The sequence below is a fragment of the Oncorhynchus nerka genome, linkage group LG18, assembly GCF_034236695.1.
Source record: "Oncorhynchus nerka isolate Pitt River linkage group LG18, Oner_Uvic_2.0, whole genome shotgun sequence".
NCBI classification, from domain to species: Eukaryota; Metazoa; Chordata; class Actinopteri; order Salmoniformes; family Salmonidae; genus Oncorhynchus; species Oncorhynchus nerka.
In genome coordinates, this window is record NC_088413.1 from 54,197,811 (window position 1) to 54,218,775 (window position 20,965).

The following is a 20,965-nucleotide window of genomic DNA, read 5'->3' on the forward strand; positions in this document are numbered from 1 at the left end:
ATAAAGCTATTAGATAAAGATCTGCTCCCTGAAACGTGTCATTGGTGACCAACAAATGAACACTGTGGGATCCAGAATATTTATGTGTTTGTCAGCAATAGTAATTTTTGCGAGCATTCGATAATGTGGATGTGTGCTTTTGGTTGAAGGAAGCCAGAAAAGATATGCTCTGAGAGTCAAACCTTAACAGATCAACTTTTTTTGTTAGCCTGATCAGTCAAGCAATTGTGTAGCGGAGTGTGTGCAAAAATGATAGTATGGATGTAAATAGTATGTGACTGGATGACACAGGGCTCAATTCAAGTCAACCTGCGATATCTTCCATTTTCTTCTTTAATTCATGGTCAAATAAATTCACAGTAGAAGACTACTAGGGCTGCGTTAACACAGGCAGCCCAATTCAGATCTTTTGCAAATTGTTTGGCATATCTGATATCTATCTGATATTTTACTTAATGCTAAACAGCAAACAAAACACATGGAATCTGACCTTTTGACTTCAGATTTATACCACATCCATATGTGGACCTCGTCCCTGCATGTAGGCGAGTGTAGGCACTCTCTGAACTGTTCTCCCCATTGAGACAGCATTTTCTCGCACGCAGGTACACACAATCACACACACACAATGGAGTGATCAAGCGGGGCGCGGCTGGACCGGGCTGGACTGGAAAAATATATATCCACTAGGCTGCCTGCGCATAAAAGTTCTGTGCACCGGTATCATAATAACAGCCATGCCCTTAACCCCTATACAAACATCAAAGACATAGGAACAATATGACTGGGGCTGCAGGTGTGAGCACTGCATTTCAAAACTACTTTCCTCAGAATGCACCTTTCCCTAAGGGATGGGAACGGGGTGGTTCAGCTCCACATTAGTATGCCTGTCTCCTGATTTGGATACTCATGAGGCCAACTTCAATGTTTTTCATGCAAACACTTTACTACAATTCTCTCCGAAAAACTCAATTCAGAGGAAAACGTCCTCCATTGGGTTACTGTTAAAGATAGTCGTTTAGCTGTAGACCCACATAAAGACGAAGTAACCACAGGAGGAAATAGCTCACTAATCAAGTTTCCATCCAACATTTTTATGCCAGTAAAGTGCATGTCGGATAAAACATTTAATGAGCCCCGATGGAAACATAAAATGTTTCGGTAAACATTACAAATATGGACAACAACAAAAAATACGCTAGACAAGGTGCGATATTTTAGTCGGTCAAATTAATTATACGAGAAATGTCGGTGGAAACGCCTTTATGCGCAAATATTGATATAATAACCCTTATATCGAAGTAAACTTGGAGTCACACAATGACATGTTGTGTGGTCCTCCCACTATAACTGGTTGGGAAAGCATGCAGTTTATTAGGCTATAGATTAAGAAAAGTTATCATGAACTTCACAGGGTGGTGAAAGTGCAAGGTGATGAGCTTGATACTCCTTCCAATAAATATCGAGGGTCTTATTCTGGTTACATGATCCTCGATGCTTGTTTTTTGTTTGCCAAAAAAAAAAGAATCTCGCTCTTTTGTCCATAATAATCTCATCATGTAGGATATGCATGCGCCAGCACGCTCGAGCGCACGTGCCAATACCAGAGTGGGCACACTCGCCAAATAACTCAACATTTTGTACGAGAAAACCATACGTAGAGTTGAAGATGCGATGGAAACCCATTTACCTTCTATTTTTATGTGCACTACGTCATCAGACACAGCATTTTATCTAAAACAACTCAATTTGATGGAAACATGTCTCTGATGGGAACATGCCATATTGTTTGGGAACATGTCATATTGTTTTTATGCGGATTTTAGACTATTCGCATGAAAATCTATCGCCAATTGGATGGAAACCTAGCTATTGAAACACATCACTATATAATGTTTCTTTACCAAGTTAAAATGATTCGGTTTCCGAGCAATAATCTTTCGACTTCAAAGTCCTGGTCGATTCCTCGAGAAGTGGTATACAATTATCACTACGCGAGGTACGCATCGAGCTCTCCAACGCACCCGCTGCGCCACACTTGCGCGTTGCCTTCATCAGTGAATCATCGCTAGACTGCAACTCCATGAGCTCCAGCTCGTGCTTGGCCGCGGTCTCGAGCACTTTCTGCTTGTTGTAAAAATTGACGAAGTTGTTGATAATGGGGTGAATTGGCAACGCAATGGCAATCACCCCACACAGGAAGCTGATGGCTGCGTTGCACTTGCCTAGAGTGGTTTTGGGGTAAATGTCTCCATAGCCCACGGTGGTCATGGTGATAATAGCCCACCAGAAGGACTGTGGGATGCTACTGAAGAGGGTCTCCGGGTGGCTTTGCTCTATGGTGTAGCCCAGTGCTGAGAACACGAATATCCCTATGCCCATGTACATAAGGAGCAACCCCAGCTCTTTGAAACTCCTCTTCAGCGCATAGGTGAAAGTCTGTAGCCCAGAGGAGTGGCGCGCCAGTTTGAAGATGCGGGCGATACGCATGATGCGAAGCGCCTGGACCGCTTGCTGGACCTTGGCCAGATCCATCATGGCCGTACCCAGGTAAGTAAGGGTCAACACCACGTAGAAGGGAATGATAGCCATGAAGTCGATTATGTTCATAAAGGATAGGAAAAAGAGCAGTTTGTTTGGGCAGGACACAAAACGCAGCAGGTATTCCACGGTGAACCAGCCTATGCAGGCTGTCTCGATGGCCTCCAGCATCGGGTGCTCCACAAGGTCCCCCTCTTCATCTTCTACTTGGACTTCTGGAATGGTCCCCACGCACATCACCACGGAGGACACAAGGACGAAGAGGAAAGATGCAACGGCGATGCCACGCGCAGGCAAAGAGGACTCCGGTTTCTCCATGAGTTTCCAAAGGAACTTTAGACACCGCGCTGAGCAGTTGACAGAAGGGTCCCCATCTAGATCATCCAAGATAAACTTAACTTTGTTGGCAATCTCTGCCAGCTCTTCCTCTTTTTCAGTCAGGTAACTTTTACAGCACTCGTCCAAATAGCTTTGGTGAATTTTCCAGAACTCCATCTCTTTAATGAAACAAATTGGACATATACCTCGTTTGATGTGAATCTCACCGAAGTAATACACGTCAATGATACATCTGAAAGCGTCAGGATCCCGGTCGAAATAAAACTCTTTTTTACCCGGGTCATAATCATCACAAAGTGAGTAGATAACGTCGTAATTCAGAGTTGAGCAGTTGATCAGTTCTGCAAGTCTACTCTCCGGGTAGCGGTTAAGCACATCGCGGTCTAAAACTAGCCTCACGCCGCCAATGTTCACGGCCATCTCGGCTTCATCCCTTGTATCCAATTGGTTGCAGTTCTTATATCGGGGTTTGGGTATTGTCCACATCTTTCCTGCTGTCGTAGGCTATTTTTGACGCAGTATAATAACTGGAGGAAATGTCGAAAAGCAATAAACAGACTTGTGTTTCATGTAGGTCACATGAAATGTTTAAAGTGCCGGTAGCCTATAGAAAGTCATTTAAAAAAGAAGGAAAGGCATTGTGCAAAACCCCGCTCAGCGCTCTTCCATGACCAAGTGGCAATTAAGTAATCTCTCTGTTTTACTCTCACACAAACACACACACGCACACACTGCTACTGCAGCGCCTGTGAGCTATGTGAGCAAATATCACTTAGTTGCCAACTTTCTGCTTGAAGTTGAATTTACCAAGTTGTCTTGGGCAATTAAAACACAAATATTGCGTATAGTTGAAGTTGAAGTGAGGTGATATGATGTGAGTGAGGTGATTGGATATTGATGTAGAACTTGTTGGTGAGCGCATTGCACAACCATTACATAGGCCTATGTATCTTGACAACACATGGTGAAATTAAAAACCGAATTAAATGTATTTATATAGCCCTTCTTACATCAGCTGATATCTCAAAGTGCTGAACAGAAACCCAGCCTAAAACCCCAAACAGCAAGCAAAATGAATACGAAGTTATAGTCAGGGGGGCTAGGCTAATGTCAAAGCGTTATCATTGAACGAAATTACACCAGTATCTCAACTCAACTCAACCTTTTGAGGATGTGAGGACCCATGCCAAATATTTTCAGTTTCCTGAGGGGGAATAGTTTTTGTTGTGCCCTCTTCACGACTGTCTTGGTGTGCTTGGACCATGTTAGTTTGTTGGTGATGTGGACACCAAGGAACTTGAAGCTCTCAACCTGCTGTCATGACTGTCCTGATCAGGTCAGGTTACAGGAGACCACAACCCTACAGATGATCTCTCAACCCCAACAGAGGAGGAGAGATCTAGGGGTCTGAAGATGTGTTTTTTTTATGGCCCCTCACGCCCCTGGTAAATCTCAGGCCACAGACAAATTCCTTTGTCCTGTTACTATGGAGAACCAGCCTCAGAACATTAAACATGAACTAAAGGGACTTTGGAACAATGGTTTTCGTCAGCCACAATGGTGGTCATGACGATAGATGGAATATGAAAATGTATGTCATTTTTGTTCTGTTATTAAAGGTTAATAGATGACGTTATTACGAAAACATTGTAACCTGAAGAGTTTTCCTAGTATATGTTTGATGTTTATACATTGTACGTTGTATGGAAAATATCCAAATCAAAGAGAATGTTTTGGGAAAGATGAAATGTGAAGTTAGTTGTCTAAAATTGGATTTGAGAAAAACTTAGACCTTGCCTCATTAACTTGGTACGCCCAGAGAATTGCCCTAAAAGCGGTTACGCCCACTTCTGACCCAAGGGTATAAAACCTGTGAGTATAGAATTTACGACAGGACTATGTGACCCCAGCTGCAGCAAGGTCTAAAAAAAGTCAACGAACCCAGAACGCAACTCAAGTTTGAAGACAAAGAAATCCCTTTCTATCCAAGCTACGGATGAGTAGCTGTGTCTAAGCGGGTGAATTCAAGTCGAACCACCTAGCCTCCATCTCCCATCGAATCGTGGTATCTAAAGGGTTTCATTCCTATGCTGTGAGCTCTGAGCTACAGAGCTGTCTGTCCTCAGAAGACCCCTTCCAGAGAAAAGGGTGAGGGAACAGACTCCTACGCCAAAAAGGACACTGACATCGGGAGGACGAGCAGGGAGGTGCGCAGGAGAAGTGCGTCATCGAACAGCGGAACGGTCCACGCAGAGAATCCTCGGAGATCATCCCCACGTAATTACATCATTATATTCTGACCCATAAGAGCGGCAGTTTGGGGCAAGGCTAGGGTTAGAATAGCGTAGCTGACAAATTCACCCAAATGTATATTTCTCTTGTGTACTTTCTTTTTTCTCTCTCTTTTGAAATCCTCATTGTGGGTAACACGCACCATAGTGTGTTGGCCCGTTATACTAAGTTCTAATCAATAGCCTATAATGTGTTTTGTCTATGTGTATCTTTTATCATCATTTTAGCTTTTTAGTAAATAAATATTCAACTAAGATTGGTGTGGTACGAATTCATTAGTGAGACCCGGGTCCGTGCAGATTCACGGGCTATACGACGTTCAGAACGAGATTGGTAGAGGCAACTGGTTAATTAGCGGCTGTTGTAAAATCGATATTCTGATATTCTTTGAGTTAATTTGGGAAATAGAAACTCAATAAAAATGATTTAGCACCCATGGTGCCCCAGGTTAATGAGTTAATAATTGCTTGATTCAGTTGATCACGCAATTAGAAACTTTAATCATTCGATGAACAACAGTCGTCACATTAACTAATACAACGTCACGACACTGCTCCACTGCAGCCCCATCGATGAGAATGGGGGCGTGCCCGGTCCTCTTTTTCCTGTTGTCCACAATCATCTCCTTTGTCTTTTTTGTTGTTGTTTGTTTTTTGTTTTTTTAATTTCACCCCTTTTTCTCCCCAATTTTGTGGTATCCAATTGTTTTAGTAGCTACTATCTTGTCTCATCGCTACAACTCCCGTACGGGCTCGGAAGAGACCAAGGTTGAAAGTTATGCGTCCTCCGATACACAACCCAACCAAGCCGCACTGCTTCTTAACACAGCGCGCATCCAACCTGGAAGCCAGCCGCACCAATGTGTCGGAGGAAACACCGTGCACCTGGCAACCTTGGTTAGCGCGCACTGTGCCCGGCCCGCCACAGCAGTCGCTTGTGCGCGATGAGACAAGGACATCCCTACCGGCCAAGCCCTCCCTAACCCGGACGACGCTAGGCCAATTGTGCGTCGCCCCACGGACCTCCCGGTCGTGGCCGGTTACAACAGATCCTGGGTCTGGGCCAGGTCTCTGACCTGCTCCCTATAGGCTGTTTCATCATTGTTGGTGATGAGGCCTACCACTGTTGTGTCATCGCCAAACTTAATGATGGTGTTTGAGTCGTGCCTGGTCGTGTAGTCATGAGTGAACAGGCAGTACAGGATGGGACTGAGCACGTGCCCTGAGGGGCCCTTGTGTTTACGATCAGCGTGACGGATGTGTTGTTACCTACCCTTACCACCTGGGGGCGGCCCATCAGGAAGTCCAGGATCCAGTTGTAGAGGGAGGTGTTTAGTCCCAGGGTCCTTAACTTATTGACGAGCTTTGAAGGCACTATGGTGTTGAACGCTGAGCTCTAGTCAATGAATAGCATTCTCACATAGATGTTCCTTTTGTCCAGGTGGGAAAGGGCAGTGTGGAGTGCAATAGAGATTGCATCATCGGTGGATCTGTTGGGGCGGTATAAAATTGGAGTGGGCCTAGGGTTTCTGGGATAATGGTGTTGATGTGAGCCATGACCAGCCTTTCAAAGCACTTCATGGCTACAGACGTGAGTGCTACGGGTCGGTAGTCGTTAAGGCAGGTTACCTTAGTGTTCTTGGGCACAGGCACTATGGTGGTTTGCTTAATACATGTCGGTATCACAGACTCAGACAGGGAGAGGTTGAAAATGTCAGTGAAGACACTTGCCAGTTGGTCAGCGCATGCTCGCAGTACACGTCCTGGTAATCTGTCTGGCCCTGTGGCCTTGTGAATGTTGACCTGTCTAAATTTCTTACTCACATCGGCTGCGGAGAGCGTGATCGCACAGTCTTCCAGAACAGCTAGTGCTCTCATGCATGTTCAAGTGTTATTTGCCTCGCATCAAGCATAGAAGTAGTTTAGCTTGTCTTGTAGGCTTGTGTCACTGGACAGCTCTCGGCTGTGCTTCCCAAATTTCTGACCAATTTGTTTTAAAATATACGGGTAAAATATATGTTTAAAATGCGGCCCATCAATCCAAGTCATTTTTGAACTGCAATAAACAAGCTATTTTCTCTGTAGTAATGGTGGAAACATAACGGTCACGAATTTGTGCTGTGTATTCTCTATTGCACTCAGAAGATGTGATACAGCCTATAATCTCAATATTCTCTCTGTGATGTTTTTCTAGGTCGCACAGCTAGATATCTATGAGCAATTTAGAGCAGACTGTAATGGCTTTTGTCAACTTGAGCTAGCTAGCTAGCAAATGTTAGCCAGCTATCTAGCTAGGTTAGCTAAGGAAACATTCAGTAATTCAACTTTGGCTAGCAATAAATATACTTATAAACAATGCAAGGTACTTTCCCATCAGCTGCTGAAAATATTCTTCCACTTCACAGCCGCTTCAAGAAGATATTTACTAAAATAGTCTGAGCTTCATGTGTCTCACCCGACAGCATGAATCTACAGTAGGCATAAGCTATTACTGTAAAGAAATACAGTATGTTAGAGTCATTTTTACAGGAGGCTTCTGAATTGCAGTTAATAACAGTATTTTAAAAATAATTTTACCCATACTGCAATGTACATGTAAAACACATTTATGGTATTGTACTGTGCATCCTACAGTGTTTTACTGTTAAAATGACAGAAAAGTCTTACAGTAAACAGGGGAGCGTGATTAGTCTTCTGTTGTTCTCAATCATGATCAGTGATTTTTACACTCAGGTACAACCAGATCTTGGGAGGTCATTATTTGCAGATGATGGGGCCTTATGGAAGAGGGGAAGAAATTGTGCCATACATAGTCGGGAAGGTACAGGAAGCAATTGATGAGGTAGAGTGGTGGGCATTAATGTGGGGATTCAGGTTCTCTGTACAGAAAACTCAGACAGTGTGCTTTTACCAGGAGGAAGGTGGGAGATGAGGTATGCATGAGGTTATATGGGAGAAACTTGGAGAAGGTGGGGGCCTTCAGGTTCCTTGGGGTATACTTTTGACACTAGACTGACCTGTGCGAACACATTGAGAGAAGGGTGGGAAAGTGTAAGAAGGTGCTAAATGTGATGCGCTGTCTGGCAGGGAAGGAGTGGGGGGCTGGGCGTTCCTCATGGAGGACCATGTATGTTGCATTGACAGAACACAAGCTTTGGGTGAGTAATACCCAGGTGAAGGAGGTGGGACTGTATGGAAGGGTTCTTTAGTCCAACGGTAGCTATTCCTGTAAATCCACCATGGCTACTCCCACTTCCAGTAGTTGATCTAGAAGTGTTGGAGAGACTACAGAAAGATAGGGAGAGTGTTGATCCATCTGATTTGTTTAAGAGACATCTGCATACTGTGTATCAGGATTTTGTGGAAGGACAGGATGTACTGGGAGGACAGGATGTACTGGGTCAGCATTTGTAGTGCAGGAATTTGGGGTTGATGTCAGGAAACGTATTACAGATCATCTGGCTGTATATATACAGTGGAGCTGATGGCCATACTGTTGGCCTTGCAGTGGGTGGAGGAAGACAAGCCAGACAGAGTAGTTATTTGCTCTGATTAATGTGCAGTGTTAATGAGTCTCCAGTCCTTTAGCTCATGTAGCAGACAAGACCTGCTTCATGAGGTGCTACAAACCCATGGCAGGATTAGACAGATGGTTATACAGATGAGATTTACTTGGGTCCCGGCCCATGTGGGGGTTAGGGGGAACGAGGCAGTTGATGTACTGGTTAAACAATCACTTAGTAGTGGGGATGTTGATGTTGTAGTTTCAATGAGCAAGGCAGAGACAAAAAGCCTGATATGGACAGTAATGGTGCAGAAAAGGCAGGAGCAGTGGAATAGAGATACTAAGGGCAGGCATTTATTTCAAGTACAGAGGAAAGTTAGGGAGGACTGCAGAAAGGGACAGAAGAGAGGAGGCTATTTTTACAAGATCAATGGTGGGACAAAGCCAGTTGATTAAGACCTTAAATGTGACAGGAAAGCATTCAACATGAAAGTGTGATTATTGTCAGGACACAGAGACTGTGGAGCATGTATTGCTACAGTGTGGGCAGTATCAGAGGGAAAGAGAGAAACTGAGATCTAGTATGAGGGAGAAGGGGATACAGGAAATTAGTTTAAAGAGTATATTGAGAAGAAAGTCATTAGATATAGTCTAGAATATGTTGTTATCTTTTTTTAAGAGCAACAGGGCTGGCAGGATTTCGTTTCTCCCTGTCTCTGGCCCACACTCCAGTACAGTAGATAGCGGTAATGCACCATGACGTTGGATGCCAAAGCGCCGCTAAACCCCACGGAAGAAAAAGAAGAAGGAACTCCATCTATTGTTTTTGGCTTCCACACGGACCTAAATAGTAAAGACCAACACTTCCTGTTGTTAGTGGCAACGTGGGGCATGCGTTTTTAATATTTAGAACTTACAATTATTGTACATTAGTGTTATGAGTGGAAAGTATATTTGACAGCCTCGACAATGCAGATATCCAGTGTGAATGATGTGAAGATTTATAATTTAAGCCACGGAAAGTCTCTACCAGAGGTAAGACACGTTTTCAAAAGTAGCTAGCTAGCTAACTTTAGCAAGCAAGCAAGCTAATTTACAATACAATAAGCTAGTTAGCTACTGTTAATATATACTACTTTGATAACCGATTGAATCTCCTAAGTCAAGTCGTTTTTATTATTAGCTACTATAACGTTATTGCTCTCGGTCTTGTCTTGAAGCACAGGCATGCCAAGCAACTAAGTTAACGTTAGCTAGCCAGCTAGCTGCATCTATTGCCAGTAAGCATGGAGGTTTATATTGCTGTGAAATTGGGTATGAGCTCACAAAGTAAACAGTAGCTTGTCATAATACCCAGAGTATGTGATAACACACGTCTCAATATTTGTTTCCCAGTGGCTTTCAGATCGAAAGAAAAGGGCATTGCAAAATAAAGATGTTGGTGAGTATTCATTTGACTAATGTCAATGTCTTATAGGTGTTTGTGTGCTGGCCAAGTTGTCAGACTGTATATTTTCCTGTGCTCACGCGTCACCTCCCTAATGTATTTTTCTCAGACATCCAACGCAGGATCGAGCTCATCCAGGACTTTGAGATGCCTACAGTGTGCACCTCAATCAAAGTGTCAAGGGATGGGCAGTTTATTCTAGCAGCAGGTGAGGATTTGGCTTGCTGTCACGGTCAGATAAATTTGGCATATTAGTAGAGTAGAACAGTAAAGGATTGTAAGTAATTGCAGTGCTTTCCACTAGCGCTGGCTGTCGGCTATGCAGCCAGTTGCACACTCATTTTCAGTGGGGAATTATGCCACCTAAATTAGGCTGTGTTTTTACATTTCGCAAGTCAGAAAAAAAGTCTGCCCAGCATGATGTTCCTTCATCGTCTATATGAGCCAATTTGCACGTCCCATATAATGTGGTAATTATGAGTCGAAATCCACTTAGCCTATTTTCTGGCACATTGATTTATTTTCTTTTGCGTGTTTTATGTACAGCCACGCAGTGCTAGTGCATGGGCTTACTGTGATGTGATTGCCGAACAGCAAGCTTGACTAGTTTATAAATGGTGTTGAACTGACTGAGTAAAGTTGATCATATATCCATGGTATCACATATGGACAAGTAAACTAAAGATATCGTTTGTATTTTCGATATGAAGTCCAGCAGGACTTGCCAGACAATGACGTTATGTGGGTGACTCATCAGTAGGCTACCGAATCGCGTCGGTAAGAGAGCTGTTCATTTGGTTCCTGGTTATCGGCAGATAAATTATGAAAACATTCCATGAAGATGGTGAATCCTCCTCATTGCAGAAACAATATGTAGGCTAGTGGAGTGATAGTCTCACTCTGTTCCAAAATATCATAAAAGATAACAGATTTAATTGTTTTAAAAGCTAATGATACTTACATTGCATTCGGAAAGTATTCAGACCACTTTACTTTTTCTATGTTTTGTTACATTACAGCCATATTCTAAAACGTATAAAATAATTTCCCCCCGTCATCAATCGACACACAATACCCCATAATGACAAAGCGAAAACAGGTTTTTAGAAATATTTGCAAATGCCTTATTTACATATGTATTCAGACCCTTTGCAATGAGACTCGAAATTGAGCTTATGTGCATCCTGTTTCCAATGATCATCCTTGAGAAGTTTCAGTGGTAAATTCAATTTATTGGACATGATTTGAAAAGGCACACATCTGTCTATATAAGGTCCCACAGTTGCCTGTGCATGTCAGAGCAAAAACCAAGCCGTGAGGTTAAAGGAATTGTCCTTCTATCTCAGAGACAGGATTGTGTTAAGGCACAGATCTGGGCATGGGTAGCAATAAATGTCTCCCATCATTGAAGGTCCCCAAAAACACAGGAGCATCCATCATTCTGAAATGGAAGAAGTTTGGAACCACCTAGACTCTTCCTAGGGCCAAACTGGGGGGGGGGGGGGGGGGGGTAGTGCCTTAGTCCGAGAGGTGACCAAGAACCCAATGATCACTCTGACAGACCTGCTCCAGAGCGCTCAGGACCTCAGACTGGGAGGAAGGTTCACCTTCCAACAGGACAACGACCTTAAGCACACAGCCAAGTTAATGCAGGAGTGGCTTCGGGACAAGTCTCTGAATATCCTTGAGTGGACCAGAACGATATAGGACTTGAACCCGATCGAACATCTCTGGAGACCTGAAAATAGCTGTACTGCGACGCTCCCCATCCAACTTGACAGAGCTTGAGAGGATCTGGAGAGAAGAGTGGGAGGAACTCCCCAAATACAGGTGTGCCAAGCTTTTAGCATCATACCCAAGAAGACTCAAGGCTGTAATCGCTTCAACAAAGTACTCAGTAAAGGGTACTTATGTAAATGTGAATACTTATGTAAATGTGAATACTTCTGTAAATGTGATATTTCGTATATTTTTTTGAATTGGCCGTTTTTCTTAGTCATTATGGGGTATAGTGTGTAGACTGATGGGGGGGGGATTGAATTAATTTTAGAATAAGGCTGTAACATAACAAAATGGGAAAAGTCAAGGGGTCTGAATACTTTCCGAATGCACTGTATATGTTATTTTCAAAGATATTGATATAGGTCTACTGATTTCATCAAAGTGTATCAGAGACCATGGTTAACACCTGCTTCCTCCTTCGATCATACCTTTATTGCAGATATTTGTGGGTCAGTTGTTAAACAAGTCTTTTTTTACTGAATTACATACTGCAATCAAAAGAGAGTTGCAAACAATTTAGCTGATGTCGATCTTCTCTTAACACGTATGGACCCAGAACTTAATTGAGCACCTGTTCTGTTATTTTAGAGACCCATTTTTCCATTTGAAATTGCCCATCACACAATTTGTTTGATTCTATTATATTGAACCTTTAATACATTTTTCTAGATAATTTGGGCTATTTACTTAATTTTTATTTTTTAATAAAATACATAATTTGAAGAACAAACAATTGTGGCAATTCAGAATTTGCAGTAAAATACTTGAAGACAGGTTAAATGTAAACAAATAAAAATAAATTGGTTTAATGTTCTCATACTTAAATGGTCCTGATCATATAGGCCTAGACGATATCCAAAAAAATGAACATTTCACTGAATCATTGCATTTTCAGTCATTTTAAATTGTAAACACAATACCACAACAACAAATGTTTCCAGTCTGGGAGGTAATCTCAATAAAGTATTCAATAATTTAGCTGTTTATTTCGGATGGAATCCAAATGTACCAGACGCCACCAAAATGGAGATGCAAAAAGTTCTTAACTCCAGCCCGGGGGATCTTAGCTGGATCATTGTTCTATTTGGCTGGCTTCTGCATGTGCTTGTGGAAAACACGAATTGCTGTTATATATGAATTTGTCACTTTCTTTTAACATCCTTTCAGGCACATACAAACCCAGGATCCGATGCTATGACACGTATCAGTTGTCCTTGAAATTTGAACGGTGTCTGGATTCGGATGGTAAGTGATAGACCCAGTAGTTATATTGTTACATAATCGTAGGGTGATCGTTCTGCTTCTATGGTCGGCTGAAATTCTGACATGCTATGGGAATCCCTGCAAGTATCCCTCCCTCCTTTTGTTGTGAAGTGAGTGACTGGTCCATAGGAAGAGGATCCAGCTGTCTAAGTGATGGTGTCAGCTAGTCCTGACTCCACTAATGAAAGCTCGCAGGCCTGAACCAGTTACTCTGTCCTTAATATTTAACTACAGTGCAGCCAGACATATACATTTTCAAGCAAACACACACCTGCCTGGGGACCAGTCACTGAATTTCTAAGTACATCGTCTGGAATATGACAGTGTTTGATTCTGGAAAGGTACCTCTCAGGTCCTCTACAAGCCGGAATGTTGAATACACTTATATTTGAACTTACTCTGCCGGAAAGTAAAATATCCAGAGGAAAGTATTGTTTACCCAACTTTTTAGAGCACTTGTACTGAAGTAGACATTTCTATCATCTGGCAAACCATGTGGACCATGTGTTGGTCCCTTAACCAACCTGCAAGACTTCGGTTAGTATGTGTGGTTTGTGTATTAACTATTTCGACCAACACAATGGACAATTGGCAGATTAATTTGAAATATATATATTTTTTTACATTTGTGACAGACAAGGGACGTTTAGGATTTTTCTATGTATGGCGTTGTCTACATAATTTTAAGACATTGCCATGTTTTGTGACTAACACACACCCGACATACACAATTGCCATAATGTGATGGTCACCAATAAAGAAACCTTTTGCATTGTACAAAATCCTTAACCAGTAGATATTATTTTTTCTTGTAGCTAGTTCTGAAAGTGTGTTTTTTCCCCCTCACAGTTGTGGCCTTTGACATTCTGTCTGATGACTACTCGAAGGTAAGACAGACTTACTGTTACTTGGTTGTTTCCTGCAGTGGGAGTTATCTAAACTGTATCTTCTACAAGCAAATGTGACCTGATATTGTTGTTTGTGTAGTTGGTGTTTCTGCACTGTAACCGGTACGTGGAGTTCCACTCGCAGCATGGACACTACTACAAGACACGCATTCCCAAGTTTGGTAGGGACTTTGCCTACCACTACCCCTCCTGCGACCTCTACTTTGTTGGGGCAAGGTAAGGGTTAAAAGCCAAAGGAGGTGGATCATTCACTGTCTTGATTTCCTATGTATCATTAGACTTGTCTTTTACATCAAATCAACCTTACAGTGAAATGCTTACTTACGAGCCCTTAACCAACAATGCAGTACAAATAAGAAATAAAAGTAACACGCTATTAAAGAGCAGCAGTAAAATAAAGACAAGTTGAAGTTGTGTTAATGTTGACTGGGCACAGTAAGACTGAATCCTTTTTCAGCTCAGAGATATTCAGACTCAATCTGGAGCAGGGCAGGTTCCTCAACTCCCTTCAGACAGATGCTGTGTAAGTATACATCAACAATACATTATTTATGAAGCCAGCTGTGGCCGATTCCACCACAGCATATTGGGTGGAAATATTTTTGGTGTCACAAATTGTTCTGGCAATTCTCACATAACTTTATTGTGAGGAAGGATATTTAACATGGTTTTCACAATTGTATCACAAGCTTTTTTTCTTTAAAAAAAAATATATTTCTGAAAGTGCCAATTTTAGAACCCTTTTATTCTTATAGATGCCTCCTGTAATACCCTATGATCCATGAACCGTACATGGTACAGACAACATCTTGATGTCATATACTCCTTATAGTGTGCTCTAAAATATGGCGTATGTTTATATTCTGAAATAGACATTTTCACATTAATTTATTCAACATATATTGAATATTCCAAATATTCTGATTATATAAAAAGTACCTTTTTTAAAAAGATTTTGCTTATTTTTTAGACATTGTTTGGAACAATATACTCTTCAAACACATCACATTTCCAGGGTGGCCTATGGTACTTTTGAATAAAGTATCAATCATATAATGTAAAAAATTTTTTTAAAAAAGCAGCAGAGAGCCCATTCTGGAATTATGTACAGTAGTTGAATGAGTGTATATTGTTTAAAACAATATGTCTTTACAAATAAACAAAATCAAAGGGGGTACTTTTGAGATATTAAAAGTGCATTGTAATTTCCATAATGTTCATAAAATATCCATAATATACCTGCAGTAATAGTGGAATGATAGTGTTTCACAGTATTACTTACACAGTGTTATGATTGGCTGTGATATTCACCTATTGATTTCTCCCGCCAGACTGGCTTCTGTTGTCGAAATGGGAAAGCTGTTTTGCCTTTGTGGCTGTGGAAACAAAGTAGAAATCGTTGTCATTTCTTTGTTGCTAAAAATCTGCACAATTCGTTCAGTTTGTGAGAAAACAAGAACTGAATACTGTAGGGAATCATTGTACCATCTAAATCACTGTGAAATACAGTACCAGTCAAAAGTTTGGACACACCTGCTTATTCAAGGGTTTTTCTTTATTTTGACTGTTTTATACATTGTAGAATAATGAAATGAAATAACACATATGGAATCAAGAAGTATATTCTTCAAAGCAGCCACACTTTGCCTTGATGACAGCTTTGTACACTCTTGGCATTCTCTCAACTAGCCTAATGAGGAATGCTTTTCCAACGGTCTTGAAGGAGTTCCCATATATGCTAAGCACTTGTTGGCTGCTTTTTCTTCACTCTGCGGTCCAACTCATCCCAAACCATCTCAATTAGGTTGAGGTTGGGTGATTGTGGAGGCAAGGTCATATGATGCAGCACTCCATCACTCTCCTTCTTGATCAAATAGTCCTTACACAGCCTGGAAGTGTGTTTATGGTCATTGTCCTGTTGAAAAACAAATGATAGTCCCACTAAGTGCAAACCAGATGGGATGGCATATTGCTGCAGAATGCTGTGGTAGCCATGCTGGCTAAGTGTGCCTTGAATACTAAATATATCACTGACAGTGTCACCAGAAAAGCACCAACGCACCACCACCTCCATGCTTCACGGTGGGAACCACACATGCGGAGATCATCCGTTAACCTACTCTGCGTCTCACAGACACTGGTTGGAACCAAAAATCTCAAATTTGGACTCTTCAGACCAAAGGACAAATTTCCACCAGTTTAATGTCCATTGCTTGTGTTTCTTGGCTCAAGCAAGTCTCTTCTTCTTATTGCTGTCCTTCAGTAGTGGTTTCTTTGCAGCAATTCGACCATGAAGGCCTGATTCACAAAGTCTTCTCTGAACAGTTGATGTTGAGATGTGTCTGTTACTTGAACTCTGTGAAGCATTTATTTGGGCTGCAATATGAGGTGCAATTAACTCTAATGAACTTATCCTCTGCAGCAAAAGTAACTCTGGGTCTTCATTTCCTGTAGCGGTCCTCATGAGAACCAGTTTCATCATAGTGCTTGATGGTTTTTGCGACTGCACTTGGAACTTTCAAAGTTCTTGAGATTTTCCGGATTGACTGACCATGTCTTAACGTATTGATGGACTGTCGTTTCTCTTTGCTTATTTGAGCTGTTCGTAACATAATATGGACTTGGTCTTTTACCAAATCTTCTGTATACCACCCCTACCATGTCACAACACAACTGATTGGCTCAAACACATTAATTAAGAAGGAAAGAAATTCCACAAATTAACTTTTAACAAGGCACACCTGTTCATTTAAATGCATTCCAGGTTACTATCTAATGAAGCTGGTTGAGAGAATGCCAAGAGTGTGCAAAGCTGTCATCAAGGCAACGGGTGGCTACTTTGAAGATTCTCAAATATAAAATATATTTTGATTTAGCACTTGGTTACTACATGATTCCATATATGTTATTTTATAGGTTTTGATGTCTTTACTATTATTATACAATGTATAAAATAGTTTAAAATGTTACAGTGAAATGGGTGCAGGGAAGGGGGATATTTGTTTTGAATGCAGCCAGTGTTCTTGCAATTCACCTAGCTTCCACATAGAGGAGAAATTCTGTTTAGTACCTTTTTTAATATGAATAGTTTTAATGTTGAGTAAATTCACGTGTGAAATTGTATTTCAGAATTTAGGGATACTTCCTATTTTAGAGGACACTATGAGTATAATGACAATAAGGTGTTGTCTGTATCATGTACTGTTCACGGATCATTGGGTCTTACAGGTTGCATCTAAAGGTCTTAAAAGGGCTGTATATTGGCAACTTTCATCATGAGTTTCCAAAAAATGGTTTGTTACAAATTTTAAAAAGCATATCAAACATCTTTTCTTCCAATTAAGTTTATATGTGAGAGTTGCCAAAACAATCCGAGATACATTTTTGTTGTTGTTGTTGTGCCATGCTGACACAGAATCGCCCCTGTGCATTACAATACAGTAAATACAGTCACTACAAGACTCGTTAGTATGCATATGGTGTGATCATGTCTCTTTTTGCCATTTCTCTGACTGACAGGGAGCACAATGTGTGTGACATCAATCCTGTCCATCAACTGTTAGCTTCAGGAACAGCCGAGGTGGGTGGAGCCTATGTGCATATAATGAGTGAATGGATCGGACATAACCTGAACCCTATTGACATCATTTTGTGTGTGTGCCTGTGTGTGTCTAACCATGTTCCCTGTGTTGCTGGTGGCTAGGGGAAAGTGGAGTGCTGGGACCCTCGTGTACGAAGTCGGGTGGGGATGCTAGACTGTGCCTTGAGCAGCGTCACAGAGGGAACAGAGTAAGTACAACACTAGAACATGAACAGTTACATGTATTTAGAAAAACACCATCGTTCAAATCCATGATCTGGATGTGTTTGTCTTTAGAGTGGAGGGCTTGCCATCAGTCAGCGCACTCAAGTTTAATGGCTCTCTCACCATGGCTGTGGGAACGAGCACTGGGCAGGTATGTACTTTTACAATGGCGTCTTGTGTGTCCTAATAGCTGGGATAATGCAGAAAACTGCCTAAATGTTCCCCTCCCCACAAGTTTCCCCATTGACGATCTGTCTGCCTGGTACTGTAGGTCCTAATCTATGACCTGCGCTCTAGCCGCCCCCTGCTGGTAAAAGACCATTACTACGGCCTTCCTATCAAGTCTGTCAACTTCCAGGACCACCTAGACCTGGTTCTGACTGCGGACTCCAAGATCATCAAGATCTGGAACAAAGACACGGTAAATGTTTATGAATGTTGAAAAGATATTTGATTCATGTTTTGGGAAACCAGACATCAACCAGGTTTCCATCCAACTTTGAAATTATTATTATTATTTTGAATTACCCCCTTGTTTCTCCACAATTTTGTGAATACAATCTTGTCTCATCGCTGCTACTCCCCAACGGGCTCAGGAGAGGCGGAGGTCGAGTCATATGAAACATGACCCACCCGCTCGCTTAACCCGGAAGCCAGCTGCACCAATGTGTTGGAGGAAACACGTTCATCTGCCCGCCACTAGGAGTCGCTAGAGCACAATGAGCCAAGTAAAGCCCCCTGGCCAAACCCTCCTCTAACCCGGATGATGCTGAGCCAATTTTGTGCCACCCTATGGGACTCCCGGTCACGGCCTCGGATCGAACCCCAGGCTGTATCTGACAATGTTTGAAAGTTCAATAGCCATAGTCAATCCAAGCTACAGTAGGCTTATATGCAAATAAGCCATTTGCCACACAGGCTTGCCATCATTCACTTTGAACCAGACTGTGTGTTTACAGGCAGTTGAAACAGCGGAACTTTAGATCATTACAATGCATTCGCCAAAAGCCACAAAATACACTTGAATTTATGTTTTATGTAAATACCACAGGAGTCCTCTTACATTTGGAAACTTCACAGTCTTACTGATATTAACAACCATGAAAGGTAGGCCATCTCTCCCTCAGTTGCCTATACACGTGAACAACAACAAGATCAACAACTAATGCTTGCCAGAATGAGAATCTAATGAGGGAACATTAGATAACCCCTCTCAAACTTTTTAAGCTAGTTGGCTGTCAGAATTGCACTGAAACGATATGGAATAGTAGCCTGCTCGTTCTTCTGCAGCTTGCCTGCCAATGCATGCTTTTTCCAACCCACATTTGAACAACTGAGTAGGAACTTGCTTGCCAGCCTGCCAAATACGTTTGATTGACATCTAAAAGATATGCTAACTGTGGATCAAATCAAATGTTATTAGTCACATGCGCCGAATACAACAGGTGAAATGCTTACTTACGAGCCCCTAACCAACAGTTAATAGTCGTTCAAGTTCAGCATAGCAAAGCGATTCACATTTCTTGCTAGCTAACCAAATGACACCTGCATCTCTAGCTGTAGCCACCAAAAAACAATATAAGGGGGAAGAGTCGGTCACTCATCCACTCCTCCAATGATATGACATCCTCCCAGCAGCTAGCTAACATTAGGCTCCGTGTTTTTAGCTTGCTAAATCAATAGCTAGTTGCATAAATAGACACGCCTATCCCAGTGGAATCAAACTCAATCAGCGCATGGGCAATATTGAAAAAACACAATGGATTCACGGGCCAGACATACAAAAAAGTACAACTGCGATCCAAATATGGCCCTTTATAATGCCCACGTATGTACATAGAATGTTGTATATAGCGTTTTAACATATTAGAACAAATAAGAGAGATATATTTGTCCAGCCTCTGCTGTTATGCTTGCAGATGTGAATAATTCAAAGTAACAAAAATGTAGCTATAGGTTTGTTGTAATTTTTAAACTTAAAACATGTTTGACTTTTTGTTGTTGCTGTAGACTAATTTATACTCTCTTTTGTGTCCTATTTGGGAGGCGGCCCTTGTGATCATTGCCCTTGCTAGTTAGATTTCTTTTACATTCCCAACCTTAGTTACAGTCCAGCAAACAATGTACCAGGCCAGCAGGGATTTACAACCTGAAAGCTATATTTTCTTGGACTACCAAGAAATGTATTGGTGAATTACATTAATCATGCATTGAACTCTATCCATCTATTCTACCAACAATTCCTTGTCATGTAATTTTGAGTCAAATATAACCTATTTTTAAAACCTCTTATGAAGTTGGTTTTGAAGCATAAAATGGGAATTTGATCTTTTTTTACTGATTTATAATGATTGTCTGTTTGTTACATATCTGCAAAGTAGTTAAACCACTGTCAGTTCCACTTGAATTATGCGAGGAATGGTGGTGTAAACGCCTTTATGCACAAATATTTATATAATTATAATCATATCGATGTAAACTTGGAGTCACACGATGATATGTTGCGTGGTCCTCCACTACGACTCTAATAAGCATGCTGTTTATTAGGCTACAGATCAACAACATTTTGAACTTCACAGGGTGGTGAAAATGCACGCTTGATGCTTCTTTCAAGTTAACATTGAGTCTTATTCTGGTGACATGATGCTTAGCTGCAGTTTGACTAATCAAAATTATCTATGTTTTTTTGTCCATAATAATGTCATCATGTAGGCTATACCCGCACTGTATCTGAGAGCTGTTGGGTAGAGCGCACATGCCAAGACCACAGTGGGCACATTTGCTATATAACTGACAAAACCATCAGTAGAGTTGAAAATGCAATGGAAACCCATTTAACTTGTCTTTTTTATTCGATACATGGGAATTTAACCACTGAAGTTATTTTTTGTGCACTATGTTATCATGCACATGCTTTTATCTGCAACAAGTCTGTGTTGAAGGAAACACCCCTCTGGTGGGAAAATGCACATATTGCTTTTATGCACATTTTAGAATATAATATATAATAGACTATTTCCGGTATGGCGACCGTGAGGTAGTAAGGTAAAGGTGATCCGCTTGGCATTCCCTTTTTTATAAAAG

General features: G+C 41.5%; 2 protein-coding genes across 2 annotated transcripts in view; one reads left to right on the forward strand and one right to left on the reverse strand.

Annotated features, from left to right (window-relative positions):
• Positions 1-1,908: 1,908 nt before the first annotated feature.
• Positions 1,909-3,366, reverse strand: kcnf1b (potassium voltage-gated channel, subfamily F, member 1b). Its single transcript, XM_029688822.2, has one exon. It carries the CDS (start codon positions 3,364-3,366, stop codon positions 1,909-1,911), a length of 1,458 nt encoding a protein of 485 aa, XP_029544682.1.
• Positions 3,367-9,508: 6,142 nt separating this feature from the next.
• nol10 (nucleolar protein 10) overlaps positions 9,509-20,965 on the forward strand; it is a 33,939-nt gene continuing 22,482 nt past the window's right edge. The window contains exons 1-11 of the mRNA XM_029687913.1: positions 9,509-9,711; positions 10,072-10,117; positions 10,233-10,331; positions 13,073-13,150; positions 14,018-14,055; positions 14,156-14,292; positions 14,534-14,599; positions 17,596-17,656; positions 17,780-17,865; positions 17,954-18,032; positions 18,153-18,302. Of these exons, the coding sequence (XP_029543773.1) occupies positions 9,646-9,711; positions 10,072-10,117; positions 10,233-10,331; positions 13,073-13,150; positions 14,018-14,055; positions 14,156-14,292; positions 14,534-14,599; positions 17,596-17,656; positions 17,780-17,865; positions 17,954-18,032; positions 18,153-18,302 (906 nt within the window). The 5' untranslated portion in view covers positions 9,509-9,645. The remainder of the gene's footprint in view (positions 9,712-10,071; positions 10,118-10,232; positions 10,332-13,072; positions 13,151-14,017; positions 14,056-14,155; positions 14,293-14,533; positions 14,600-17,595; positions 17,657-17,779; positions 17,866-17,953; positions 18,033-18,152; positions 18,303-20,965) is intronic.

Bases quoted from the DNA above. Each gene is read 5' to 3' on its own strand.
- kcnf1b (XM_029688822.2), bottom strand. From the start codon at position 3,366: ATGTGGACAATACCCAAACCCCGATATAAGAACTGCAACCAATTGGAT.